We start from the raw sequence: 14,507 nt of genomic DNA, 5'->3' as shown, positions 1-14,507 counted from the left end.
CTTACATTATTCTTCCAAATCTCTGTTAAGAGATGTAATAAAAAGCAATTTCCCATATTACTGTGACAATTAGCCACACGTAAAAAGTACTGTGACTAAGATTCTGAGAAAATAACTATAAGTTTTAGCAGTAAAGTCCAGAAAGGAGGCTTGGAAGTTATCAAGTCACTTTGAATGGGAAATGTAATATAATGGAAGTATGATTTGATGGCAAAGGGGTCATTTAGTGAGGACAGTGTGTTTCTGTTGATTGACAAGTAGAGGAAACAGCAGCAATGGAAGCTGCTTATCCTTTGGTTCAGCTAAAAAGCAGCAGCAGCAGCAGAAGGGATCTTGGGTCTCTGTGGTCAGTATTACCCTTTAATTTAGGAGAGGAAGAATAGCCCTGTGGTTTGGATGCTAGCTTGGGACTGTGGACAAAAGAGACTTGTCCTCGAGTGCAGCAAGACCACAGGACAGCTGTGCCACTTTAAGTGCTTTAAGGAAGATGCTACTATGCCAATGGGAGGACTTATTTCATCAAGGTAGTTCATCACACCAGCGAGCAATGCTGTTACACCAATATGACTGTAGCGTAGATCTGGTCCAAGATCCAACTCTGCTTTGCCTCAGGCTTCCTGTGTGACCTTGGTAGAATCATTTACTATCTGTGCTGCTGCTCTCCAATTGTGAAGTGGAAATAACAGTAGTTTCCTACCTCCAGGGGGTATTTTTGAGAATAAACACATTATGAGGTATCATGTAAATACCTAAAATAAGAATGAATTAAGATAAACTTCTTAAAGACAGGCGTATTTACTTCAACACATCTCTGCATTTCACAGCATAGGTACGAAATGCTGAATGACACCAAGTTTTAATACTGCAGTTTTGTAAACTATACAGTCATATATTGTGTGCCACAATCAATATAATTAGACATTACAGAGCAATTTAGTATGGGGAACACCATGAAAATATGTTTAGCATTTTTAATTTAAATTCGCAGTATTTTAGTATTTTTGCTAGTAATTATGTCCAGTAATAGACATTAGAGTGGCTAGCTATTCATTACATATCTCTTAGCCTCTTTTGTGCAGTATTTTGTCAAACTCCTTATTACCATACAAGTGTTGAGGTGCTGCATATTGAGTACATTTTAGATAGCGGTTTGTAAGCACTGTAATTAAATATTCATCAAGGAACATACTTATCACAGAACTGCAATTTGCACAAGCAAAGTTTCCAAAACAAAATTGTTTTGCTAATATAAAACCGTATACCGAAACCACCAATCACACAGATTTTAATAGCCACAGTTTAAGCTAGTCAATTCACATACCGAAGCACAAAGTTTATCACAGGTACTGTGTTTAAAATTTACAAGAACTTTTTAATTACCTGACAGAAAAAGCACAATATAAAACTCACTACAGTAACTTATATCCAACAGCATCTCCTAATTATACTGTTCAAGGAAGAGCTGATTACTTCTGTATGGACTATTTTGATAATATTGGAGAATATAGGCATAATATCATTATCGTGTTCTTTTGCTGCTATAAACACAATGCTAGCCAACTATGATTCACTTACAAATGTCGCAAAACTAGCATAATTTGCTGATAAGCCAGCAAGTGCATGTCTGTATAGTAGCTCATTGCCATTATCTTTCATAACATTTTGATGCGTTCAATTTTTGATGAATGTATACAACTTTTATATAAAAGTCATGTTATAAAAGATACTGTGAATGGCAAGGAACATTACTTTTTCTTTAGCATATGTAAGTGTTACTAAATAAATCTGTTATTTTAAATTGCATGAAGATACCAAAATACCACATTTTATGCAAATACTGTGAACTTCAGAAAACCATGGACACATGATCAATTGCACGTCAACAGTATCCTACGCAAAAAAGATGTAGCCTCCACTGACTTCAAAGCAGCATTACACAAGTGGCGTTTATAGTTTCTTTGGGAGGGGAGAAAGCTGATTTAGCATGTTCAGAAGGCTGACAGAACAGTACTGTTCAGCTCAGACAGTTGCTGCTCTTCTGCTTTCTCTTCTGATGGCAAGGTCTCAAAAACAGCAGTCAGTAAAAACAGACAAAACTGGGAAAATGGTGCCCAAAACACACTCCTTAAGTCTCAGCATAATTTCTCATTTCCTCACCCAGATCTTATTGGAAGACAAAACACATTTCTGGGATGACTGGGACACCAAAATGAGATAGTAAGAGATAAAGTAACTGAAATATGTTGTTCTCTATGGGGGTAATCTCTTTTTAAAAATCAAAGCCAAAAATGATGACAAATTTATTTTTAAGGGAGAATGGAAAGGCTTTTTTTGTAATATGAGTAGTTTCCAATTTCTGGGAAAAAAGCCTTTGAGAGAGTGATGAATAAATGAAACTAAATACTAAATAGTTATTCTAAGTTTACATTAATAAATACGCCACAATAATATTTATGGTTGTCTAGGGTGGCAATTACTTGACACAAAAATTCAACAATTTAATATTTACTATATTAATATGAGGTCTTGTTTGTATTTTGAAAGTAACTATTTTAGTTTGTGCCTAAATTTAAATATAATTAAGCCTTACAAATCTCCATAACCTCGGATATAAATTACTTTCTAAATAGTACCTGTCCACATTCAATATTCTGATTCAACTTTGGCTGCTCTTTGGTAAATACTTATAAATATCAGTTACAAGACAGTAAAAGAGGACTGTTGGGGTTTAACAGCTGGAAATCTCTTGAGCATTCTGAAATTCCTCTGAGAAGAACAGAAACAAAAGTGCTTCATAAGAAAAAACTAATTTCTGAAAGTGTTGCACATTCTATTACAATTATTAACTAACCCTTTCAATATAATTACACCTAAATGTAAAGTAATTGTGGACAATTCTTTTGTGCACTACCATATATACACATTCAAAATATGTACATGAACAGTGGTTGCTATGAATAGAGTTAAGATTCAGTGCATCAGACAATAAATTACTGCACACAGAATAACCTCAATGCCCAATTATTCTTTGGGATACATCTACAAACTTAAAATCTCTTGTATTTTAGAATGTCTATCTTTCTGTAAAATCTTGTGTGGGTGACACTTTATGTGTCAAGGCAATATGATCTGCTGGGGATATGGAGGGGGTTATTCTTGATGGTATAGGAGGTGCAGGCAGTCTTCTTGCTGGCAGCATATAGAAGGAATCAGTAGAATTCCAGTCATTATCAAAGGTAAAGTCTGAGCCAGGAAATATATCTGGTTCAGTGCCCACTAAATCTGGAAAACCAGTAGGTTTCTTTGAACTGACTCTCTCGAATCCTGTCACAAATTCAGAGGATGTCTTTAGTTTTATACTGAAGTCCTCTTCCTCAAATGTTATCCATCCTTTTGGTTTTGCATTTTGCACTATTGAAGATTTACTTTGCAAACAAAAATTGTCTTCAAAAGCACTGACAGAGAAAGTAGGCTTGACTCTATTAGGATTTGGAGGATTTAGAGAAGGGAGAGGGTTATAAGCAGCAGGCCTTTGTATTAAAAGCTGTGAAGTTACTTCAGGTTCTTGGGTTTCAGTTCTAAATGGATTTCCAGCATTAACAGTTCTTCCAGTGAAAGGATTTGTGCTGTTCAGTCTCGTAACCAATAAATTTGGAGAGCTGCGTACATGTTCCCGGGATCTGCTGTAGGTTGGAACAGGAGACATTGCTGACATGCAATTTACAGTATTCAAAGTGTTGACATTGCTTTGTATTGCAGAAGGCAACCAAATCAACTCCTGTTGGTTTGAAGTTGGAACAGGTGACGTTCGAACAGATGTCTGAACCTTTGATGCAGCAAGCAGATTAAATGACAGATCTTCAAAAGGGTCATTGTTTAACTGTGTTTCAAGTTTAATGGCATTGACTTCATTTGCTTTAATCTGTAAAGAAAACAAGGTGGTCAGTAGAAGCATTTCAGTTCACTTTTAAGATCCTGACTTTTTCCCATTTCTCATTGTTCCTATAGCAAGAACAGAAGTTTTGCGGCTTAAACAAAAGCCTTTATGTAATGTAATTATAATGCATACAATGTACACAACGACTGTTTTCTAGACAACATTCTTTTAAAAAGCCTATTTGCTAAGTGCACAAAGATGTACCTTTAGTTATTCTAAATATAAAATTTTCTTATTTACTGATGCAACTTGAATACATTTCATGCAACTATCTGAATCAAAGCACTACTGTATGCCACATTTAATAAATGATAAAACTTACACTTTAGCGTTTGAAGAACTCGGGCAAATATGGTATATTCTAAACAACTGATAACAGCATAAAAAGGTTTTAAGTGCATTGGGGTCATTGTTTATTCATAGTTTATAAAATGGGTGATATTACACAATATTTAAGTATCACAATGAGTGAAAAATTAGTGTTATTAGTATATACTTTACTTTAAAAAAAGCCTAAATTAAGGCACTTGGTTCTTTGCATACAAAGTGATGATCACCAGCCTTTCAAACCCTGCCCACATACATTTTTTTTAAATTGCACAATATCATTGTTTAGAATATGACCAAAGGAGAATAATAATTTTCTCCATGCAACTTTCTCATCTTTTAAAAACTTAAGAAATTCTTGTTTTTATAATCTTGAGTGACCAAGTATTTACAAGTATAATTTTCATGTTTTCTCTAACACTATTTTAAAATGTTCAAATATGAGATTTAAGTATCAGAGGGGTAGCCGTGTTAGTCTGGATTTGCAAAAGCAACGAGGGGCCCTGTGGCACCTTACAGACTAACAGAAATGTATGAGCATAAGCTTTCGTGGGCAAAGACCCACTTCGTCAGATGCAGGTCTGCATCTGACGAAGTGGGTCTTTGCCCACGAAAGCTTATGCTCATACATTTCTGTTAGTCTGTAAGGTGCCACAGGGCCCCTCGTTGCTTTTGCAAATATGAGGTTTGTTAATCATTTTGCTTATGATAGGTAGTTTTATGCTCCACAATTAGCTAAAGTAAACAAATGATGTCTAAGGTAAAATAATTGTTGATATTCTCAAATTCATAGGCAACTCTATCAGCTTTAATATAGCTATGTCAGCCTTAATTTGGAATTTTCAACACGAAAATTCTTTTGTTAAAGTTTTGTTGAACTAGGACAGTAATTGCAACTCTCAACTAAAATTTAGCTTACAAAGAAACTATAGTTTATCTTACCACCTCAATGTTATTTATTTACTGTAATTACTTTCAGGCTGTTCTGACTCCTGAGGATTGTTTATAAAGCATACATACTTAATATGCAGCAATCAAAATAAGTTGTACCAGCAAAACCAAACACTTTTAGACTAGAAATTTTGTCTGCAAAGTATCTGTGCTGGCAAATCGCCCAGCTCAGCTGACATTACTCTCTCTGCAAATGTTTCTAATTTAGATCTGGCCTAATGCAGGTATCAGTTTGTTAATAAATAATAATGCATCTTGAGCTACACTATGCATAAATTGCAGGAGTAACTTGGAAAAAATATAACATTAGACTTTATATACATATAATAATTTTCATGAGGAATATAGAAAAAAGGTAAAGTAACTATAAAATGAATAGTCTCAGAGGGGAATTTGATGGAACCTGAAGTGGGTCTGACCCACAAAAGCTCATTACTTAATAAATATGTTACTCTTTCAGGTGCTACACGACTGCTTGTTATTTATAAAAAGGAATGTAAGTCAACTAGTTTGCTTGAGTCCCATATTGATCAAGCAAGTAATTTAAATGTATGAAGTCCAAAAACTACTACAACACAATTACTTTTTAATTTTAACTAGATATATTAAGAAGTGTTGGTCCGAATGTTCTTTATAACAAATTTTTTATGGTGATTGACACATAAAGACTGCATTTTTTATACTGAGGCGAGGATTACATATTTTACTTCCAAGGATGACAGCTACTCTACTGATTAGATTTTGAAAAAGTAAAATATGTTTCTCATGATGGAACTTCCAGAAAGCTGCATTGAGACTAAATTTGAAGTGATGGTACATATTACTTCTAAAGCCCATTTTGTTTTACAAAATAAACAAGCTGTATAAAGCTTTAATTGGTTCATAAAAGATGCTGAAGTCAAATTTTCACTGTAGTGCTAAGTGCAAATACAGCTAAGAGACTCCTGTAAACATTCATCTACTTAGAAAGGAAAAAGCAAACTTTATGGCATGACAGTTATTTTAGTATGTGGACAAGTAATTTTTAAATGTGGATGAGGCTGCAGATGTATGAAGCAGAAGACGACTCATACATCTTTTCTGCTAGAAGAGATGGAGATCACATACAAGATTGGTAAGTAGTCAGATACCTGTTACCCTGATGGTTGCTCCTGCTTGTGAAAGGAAAACAAAAACAAGACATCAAAGGAAAATATTAGAGGGAAAATGCAAGGTACCCCTCCAGCTCAATAAACCCTATTATCCAAAATGTTCTAAATACTGTAGTACATGTGAAGAAAAACATGCCTAAAATTATGGATACATACAACAGATAGGAGAATATCAGTGGGCTTAACAACCTGTATATTCGATTTTCAAATTTTGCTCAAGTAGAACTACAACTGGAACAACAGACTTTATAGATTTGATCACGAAGACTCAACGACCTGGATAACTTAAGCCAGATATTACTTTGATGTTAGCACATGGTATGTGGCAGACTATGATTATTTTTCAAGACTTTTTCCAAGCACTCGTTTCTTCACTGTCAACTTCTAATTATGAATAAATGTACAACACCAAGGTCCTGAGCCTGAAAACTGTTGGTACGGAGGTCCATTCACATAGGTATTTTGTTAGAGAAGGCCTGTAACATCTAAATTTCACATCCCATCAGAAAACGTAATTTTACACACAAAATATTTTAGAGCAGTTTATTTTGTAAGGAGAACCAGAGCTGTCAGCAGGGGTTCTGATGAGGGGGTGGCAATGGCCCAAGGGCTCAGCGATTTACAAGGGCCTGGGGATTCAGGCTGCCATTGCTCTTACCAAGGCAGGGATTGGAGCCCCAGGCAGCCCCACCCCTTCCACCTGAGGCCTTGGACCTTCTGGAAGCACAGCGACCCCATTAGCCAGCCCAGGTTGTAGCTTTTCAGATGAATGATAGCTCATAACCATTCATCAGAGGATGGGCTCCAGCCCATAGACCTTCAAAAGATTTGCACTTCAACTTAATATTTTCAATCCAAAACTCCTTTACAATGTATACATTTTTAAAATAAATGTCTAAAAACTGTTGCTTTTCATAAACAAAGGATTTGTTTTTTTACTAATACTTCAGCTAACACACAGAACAGAGCATTCAATGCTACTGAATTTAAATTTCAAGTTATTTTGGTAGATTGTACATTTTAATGAACACCATGTAATAAATGTACATGAGTTAAAAGTACATTCAGCATTCCCACCTTGAAAATAATTAGTTCCAGTATGAAACTCCACGTATTTCTGTGCAAGATTTATATAGATGCTTTTTCCTAAGAAATTTCTCATGGAGTTGTCTAGATTGTAAGCTAGAATTTGTGTTTTTGTGAAATGCATTGTTTTGGAACCGCCCCCCCCCCTTTTTTTTTTTTTAAACATAAGGTACATGATTACAATTCTTCTGTTACATGACAAGATGTAAGAACATTCAATTTATATGTAGATAATTTCATCAACATTAAAAATGTTCAAGAAATTAAAAAAATGATATTCAAGGTTTGCGTATTCAGTATATACGGACAATACTGAATTATCTAAGTGTTATCTTTCTGCTGTGTTGTGCTAGTCAGTTTAGGTATCAGAAGTTTAATCATTAATGGCACTTTTTGTGTTCTTGGGGCTTCCCTGTGCTCTATCATGTTAAAGTACAATACTAAAATATCCAAATGCACACTCACTTGCTGTTGTGCAGGAACAGATACTGAAGGCAAGCTGTGGGATGACCTGCTCCGGGGAGGTGGCTGTGGTGGTGCTTCCAGAGTCTGTGGAGTTGCCTGAGATGTATGCAAGGTCATCGGTATAAGAGGCTCCTGCATTTTTTGAACCGATGGTGGCTGAGTAGTGGGTTGAATAGGAACTATGGTCTGAGGCTTCAGTGGTTCAGGAAGCAAAGGCGACCCTACAAATACATTTTAAAATGTAAATCATTAGAAACATATTCAGGATGTTTTCTCCATAAAATGATTAATAAAATAAGCATCTAGATAACCAAGGTCAAACACAAAAAGAAGTTACTCAACTTGTGCACTAACACTGGTTCTTCGACATGTGTGTCCCTAGGAGTGCTCCACTGAAGGTCTCTGGCCATCCTGGCACCAAAGATCAGAGATTTTTCCAGCAGTGGTTGGTTGGGCCAGGAACAAACCATAGGTGTCTCTTGGCATTCGTGACTTAACATATCATGCATGTGTGCACAAGATGCGTAACTATTATTTCTTCTTTGAGTGGTGTCACCTGTGGGAGCTCCCCTGTAGGTGACTATCAAGCAGCCCCCACCATGTGGAAGGTGGGATTTGGATTACCATATTGAGAGTGGAGGATAGCACTGCTGGACCAACTGATGCATCCAGAATGGGCCTGGACGTGATTTCATGTTTTGTGAAACTGCACTCTGAGGTCCATATACCCACTCCACAGATATTTTCTAAGGGGAGACCTAGGTAGAAGGCTATCAATAATGCCATGGCTTGGGTGGAGTGAGCTCTTAGGTTAGAAAGGGGTGTTTTATCCTGGGGAGTATAGCAGTGTGTATACATGTGGAGATCCACTTGGATAAGCATTGTGTTGCGATCACTGTTCCCTTTGAACATTCTGCTATAGATGTGAATAGCAGCTGTGATTTCCAAAATAAATTTGTTCTGTCTATGCAGAAGGCCACTCACCACTCACTGGATGCCAAAGAGTGCAGGGTTGCTTCCTGCTGGTCCTGGCGAGGTTTCAGGTAGAAAACTAAAAAATGTATAGGTTGACTGATGTACAAGGAGGTGGCTACCTTTGGTAAGAAGACTTGGTGTGGTTGTATTATGACTGTATCCTTAGTGAACATAGCATACAGAGACTCAGCCATGAGTGCTCTGATCTCACTGACTTTTCTGACCAAAGTTATAGCTACTAGCAGTGATGGATAAATGTGATAGTCAGCAAGTGGCTACAGGTTTGAAGGGTGTCTGGGTGAGGGTTTCGAGGATTTGGTTTAAGATCCCACGTTGGGATGGCCTGTCTGATTGGAGGGTACACATTCTGAATATCCTCCAGGAACCCTCTGGTGAGTGGACATGCTTAGATGGAAGAGAGATCACTGTGTTCATGAAATGTGGGTATGGCCTCCAGGTGGACCTTAAATGAGGCCAGGGCTATACCTGACTCTCTCACTTCACAAAGGTAGTTCAGAGTGAGTAGCTGGGTGCTTCATTCAGGTTAACTTTTTTGTCCAGGCACCAGATGAAAAATCTTTTCCACTTTTAACAGTGTTTCTTCTTATGGATCATCTGTGGTTTAAGAGAATATGTTTCATGCTCTGACCAGGTTACCACCTCCTCTTGGAACCACAGAGGAGCCATGCTTTGAGGTGAAATGTCTCCGGTTGCAGATGCAGCAACGGGTCTTTGTTCTGTGAGGGAAGGCCCAGACACTATGGGAGAGGTTGCAGAAGACAGTGCAAGGCGAGAGGGGTAAGGGAACCATGTCTGTCTGGGCCATGTCAGGATGCTCAGAACGATGTGTGCATTGTCTGTGCATGTTTTGTCGATTACTCAAGGGATCACATATTGGTGGGAACGCACAGAGTAGCTTTTCGTTCCAGGGGTTAGGAAAGAGTACCAGACAAACCCCTGTGCTAGTCCTGCTCTGAAACAGGAGAGGGTACATTTGTAGTTCTTTAGGGATGCCAACAGGTTTATTTGTGGCTGTCCCCATTTGCAGAAGATGGTGATTAGGATGTCATGTATCACCCACTTCCAGTCCTCTGAACAGTGGAGACTTAATATGCCTGCTAGGCCCCCTGGAGGGGGCAAAGAGGGCAGTTGCCCTGGGGCCCGGCATTTCCCACCACTGCTGCTACTACTTTGGAAGTAGTGGTGGCAGGAGCTCCAGAGCTCTTTGAAGCTAAGAAGGAGCGAGGGAGAGAGAGTGGGTTGGGGGCAGGGGAGCATGCCCAGAACCGCAGCGCTGAAGACCAGATACCATAGGCCTTGCCCCTTCTGCCTTTGGCCTGCCCTTCCAGGGCACAGATCCAGGCCCCATAGCAGCTATGGACCCCGCTGGTGTCTACGATGGTGTTCTGTATTCTCAATAAGAAAGAGGCTGTAGTTTATTGGGGTAGGAGTACCAGTTCCACAAATGGATAGCTTCTGTACACAGGGAATGAGATTGGGCTCCACCTTGCCTGTTGATGTAAAACATGCATGTCATGTTGTCAGTAAGTATGTGTATTGTTCTGTTCCGTATGAGTGCGCAGAAGTGTTGGCATGCCTGGCATACCACTCTGAGTTCTAGGAGGTTGATGTGAAGGTGGGTCTCAGAGTGCCCACCTGCTCTGCGCTGTGTGTTGTTGGAGATGAGCACCCCAGCCAAGGAGCAACATGTGTGTTGTAGTGTCTGTAGAAGGGGTTTTCTGGTAAAAAAGGAATGCCTGAAAAGATATTTGTTGGGACTGTTCACCATTGTATGTAGGCTAAGATGTTGTTCAGCACTGCAACTCATCTGTTTAGACTGTGCATTGTGGGTACGTATGCCATCGCAAACCTCTGTAGACAGCACATGTGGAGTCTGACATATTTGACCACATACGCAGTCACCACCCTGTGTCCCGGGATTTTGAGGCACATCAGTATTTAAGTGTGGGGACAGTCACGGTGTTTATGAGCATGGCTAGTGTGGTGATCCGTTGTGGCAGAAATGCTTTGGCCTGGGCGGAGTCTAATAGGGGTCCGATAAACTCCATGCACCGAGTTAGCTCAAGGGTGGACTTTTGTTTATCAGAAGTCCAGTGTTTGGAAGAGCTCCCAGTTTTGTGAACAATGTTTGTCGTCTTGGTGTTTGTAGAGCTCTTTATAAGACAATTGTCTTGACAGGGGAAGGTCATAATCCTGTCATCTCAGGTGTGACTACTACTTCGAGTGTTTTGGAGAAAACTCGGGAAGCTATACAGAGGCCAAAGGGTAGAATTCGATACTAGCAGCGGTTGTGGCTTAACTGTGAATCTGAGAAAATCCTTGTGGGCCTAGAAAACATGCACCTTGAAGGTCAAGGGCTGCAAACCAGTCCCCCTTGTTTAGTGCTGGAATGATGGTAGTGAGGGTAAGCACTTGAACCTTTGTTTCTGTAGGAGTTTGTTCAGTTTTTGAAGGTGCTAGACAGACCCCCCCCCCAACTCTTCTTCTGCATGAGGAAATGGTTGGAGTAGAAGCCCTTCCCTCCGTGTGGGGTCAACACTGGCTCACCTGGCATTAAGTTGGAGGTGAGTTACCTCTTGTTGTGAAAGTTGCTCATGAGAGGGGCCCCTAAAGAGGCACGGGGAAGCGGGGAGGTATAAGGCACAGTAAGGAAGGGTATGGTATATCCTGCCTGTACAATTTCCAGTACCAACTGGTCCATTGTTATGGACACTCAGGCATGGTTTTATGGGCATAAATGATGGCCAAAGGTTTGTTGGTTTTGTGACAGCACTTGGTTGGTTTTGAGTTGGGGATGTCCACCAAGCCTTCAAAACTGCTGCTTAGGTAGCTGGTTGGATGATGCCTGGCTCTGAGATGGTCTCCTTCTTTGTGATTTTTGTTTGGATCTGTCAGAGTCAAAGTGCCTCTGTGGCTGGCGATGGAAAGTAGGTTCTCTGGGTCCCTGGTATGGCATGTAGTGACCACACTTGGCTTGTGGTGTACGGAGTGTGGCCCAAGAGTGTGAAGGACCTCATCTGTTTTTGAAGAGAACAATGGGTTCCTATCAAAGGGTAGGGCCTCCACCTTAACTTGTAGCTCCTTTGGGATTCCTGAAGATTGCAGCCTGGATGCTCTGCACATTACTACTGAGGGATTAATTATATATAGCAAGAGATACACATCCCAAAGAACTGGGAGGGACCTTGGGAGTTCATCAAGTCTAGTCCCCTGACCTGTTAGCAGGACCAAGCACCATCCCTTTTTTTTAAATCTAATTGCCCCAGATCCCTAAATAGCCTCCTCAAGGACTGAGCTCATAACCCTGGGTTTAAGCAGGCCAATGCTCAAACCACTGAGCTCTCTCTCCCACCAAGACACAGCTTAACTATTTAGGGGATTTTGAATAACTAAACTAACTAGAAACTCTAACTTGTCATTTAGACACAAGGAGGACAGCATTGTGTGGTGTCACCTGCAACCAAGGGTGGTAGAGAAAGAACTGAAGCGGGTCAGGCTATGCACACGATACATTAAGGCACAAAACCTACGAGACAGCTGTGATGTGTAGGTGGCCCACCCGGTCGCTGCTGGAAAAATTTCCAGCCTGTGGCCTGGAACAACTCAAACACACCTATAGTGAAGAATCCATAGACACCACACACAGAATCAGTGTTGCACAGCTTCACACTCCAAATACAATACAATACAGATTTAAGACAGTTTTGTTACTTTAAGATGGAGGCTGACAGTGGTCACTTTGAAAGTCAATTGTTCGTGTACTCCTAAATCACTTGTGCTTTTGAAACTTCATTTTGTTAGAACTGCCTCTCTCTCTATTTTAAACATTCACTACCATAAAACCTTTCGATCTGTTCTTACCTCTTGCTGGTTCAGCTGGCTTGGTGTGGGTTTCCGGTGTTAGTCTCCCCACAGATGGACGGACGTTGCTTAGTGGTGCGCTTATAACTCCTACTCGGGGTGGAACAGTCTGAAATAATAATTGGTGAGAATAAAACACTTTAGCTGCACTTCTGGAGTGGAAGTTATCTCCTGCTGAATGACTGGCAATGAGTTTTTGTTTTTTTTTTTGTATTGCAGCAGTGTCAAGGGCCCCCAGACATAGACCGGAAGCCCTACTGTTCTCAGAATTCTAGAAACATACCAGGAAGATGATCTTTTACCCAAGGAAGCTGGAGTCTCAATAAATGTATGAAAGCAGTAGTAGTTTTTTCAGAATTGGTGAATTCTCAACAAAAATTTGGTGGAGCTGAAAACAACTCAGAGGTTGTTTCTACTCTGAAGCAAGAGAGGACAGAAATGAAGAATCACCATTTTCTGGAATCAAAAGATACAGCAAACCCTCAAGTTACGTGGGGATTATGTTCCTGCAACCCCCACATAACTCAAATTTTTGCACAAGTCGTGGGGAGACAGGAACCAGGCTGCTGTCTGGTTCCTGGCTCTCTTGGGCTTGCAGGAGCCAGGAAACTGACAAGCCTATCAGGGCTAGTCAGTTTCCTGGATCCTAGAGTGCCTAGGAGCTGGGAACCAGGGTGAAGCCTGGTTCCTGTCTCCCTGCTGCGAGACTTGGGAAACTGACCAGCATGTGCTCCTGGCTGGTCAGTTTTCCAGTCTCCACCAGAACAGGCCAGTATGAACCAGGTTGCCGCTTAGTTCCCAGCCCCCTGCCATTTGGGGGACCTGGGAAACAGACCAGACATGAATTGATCAATTTCCTGGGTCCCACAAGCAGTTGGGAACCAGGCAGCAGCCTGGCTCCCAGCTCCCCTCCCTTTGCAGAGCCAGGAAACTGACTAGGGCAGCAGCCTCAGTCAGTTTCCTGGCTCCAGACAGTGGAGGTGAGTTGGGAACCAGGGGCAGCCTGGCTCTGCAAGTGAAGGGAAGTCAGGCTTCTGCCTGGTTCCCAGCTCCCTGCCACTCCCAGGACTGGGAAACCACTCCTGTCTGGGGTGGCAGCCAAGAGTCAGGCTGCAGTCTCTGACGGCAGCAGGGAAACAGGTTTCCCGCTCCTGTCAGGGGCAGCATTCACATTGACCCAAGACACACACAACTCGATGGCACGTATTTCAAGGGTTTACTGTACTTGGGATGGAAAAGGCCTAACAGGCCTTCATGCAAGTCATTTACATAACACTATAAAAGTTTATGGAGCCCTTTACAAACTCATAATGCATTCCATGCCCTGAAAACCTGCGATTTGTAGTACAGAAGATGTTATGCTCATTTGACATGAGACATTCTTTAGAACCCATGTTTGTAAATCTCACATGTGGGTACACTCTCTCCAGGCAAAAATTCATTCTGGCTTAACCAAATAGTGGCAGTAAATATCCTAGATATTGGATTGCCTCCTTTTTTGATGACCTTGCAGAATACCATATTGAAGGTGCAATATGAAACTAATTCCAAATAGGAATTTAATCTGAATGAACACAAATTATAAACTGCGTGGTATATGAGTCATACTGCCACAAATGGATACCAGAAGAAAACAAATGATCCTGTAAACCAAAGGTTTTCCATCCCCAGTTTATCCATGGTTGCCAATTCCACTGTGAGATTTAACAGCAGTGAAAAATGCTCATGGATTT

The 14,507-nt window shown here is 40.4% G+C and overlaps 1 protein-coding gene across 5 annotated transcripts in view; it reads right to left on the bottom strand.

Moving 5' to 3' along the window:
- Positions 1-785: 785 nt before the first annotated feature.
- Positions 786-14,507, bottom strand: part of SYNJ1 (synaptojanin 1) — a 97,567-nt gene continuing 83,845 nt past the window's right edge. For all 5 annotated transcript variants that reach the window (XM_074996872.1, XM_074996891.1, XM_074996909.1 and 2 more), the window contains 3 exons: positions 12,775-12,883; positions 7,918-8,138; positions 786-3,922 (listed from right to left, as the gene is read on the bottom strand). In XM_074996872.1, coding sequence (XP_074852973.1) covers positions 3,074-3,922; positions 7,918-8,138; positions 12,775-12,883 — 1,179 coding nt within the window. In that variant the 3' untranslated portion in view covers positions 786-3,073. The remainder of the gene's footprint in view (positions 3,923-7,917; positions 8,139-12,774; positions 12,884-14,507) is intronic.

The sequence above is a fragment of the Carettochelys insculpta genome, chromosome 1 (assembly GCF_033958435.1).
Source record: "Carettochelys insculpta isolate YL-2023 chromosome 1, ASM3395843v1, whole genome shotgun sequence".
Lineage (NCBI taxonomy): Eukaryota > Metazoa > Chordata > Testudines > Carettochelyidae > Carettochelys > Carettochelys insculpta.
This window is presented reverse-complemented; position numbering and strand designations above follow the sequence as displayed.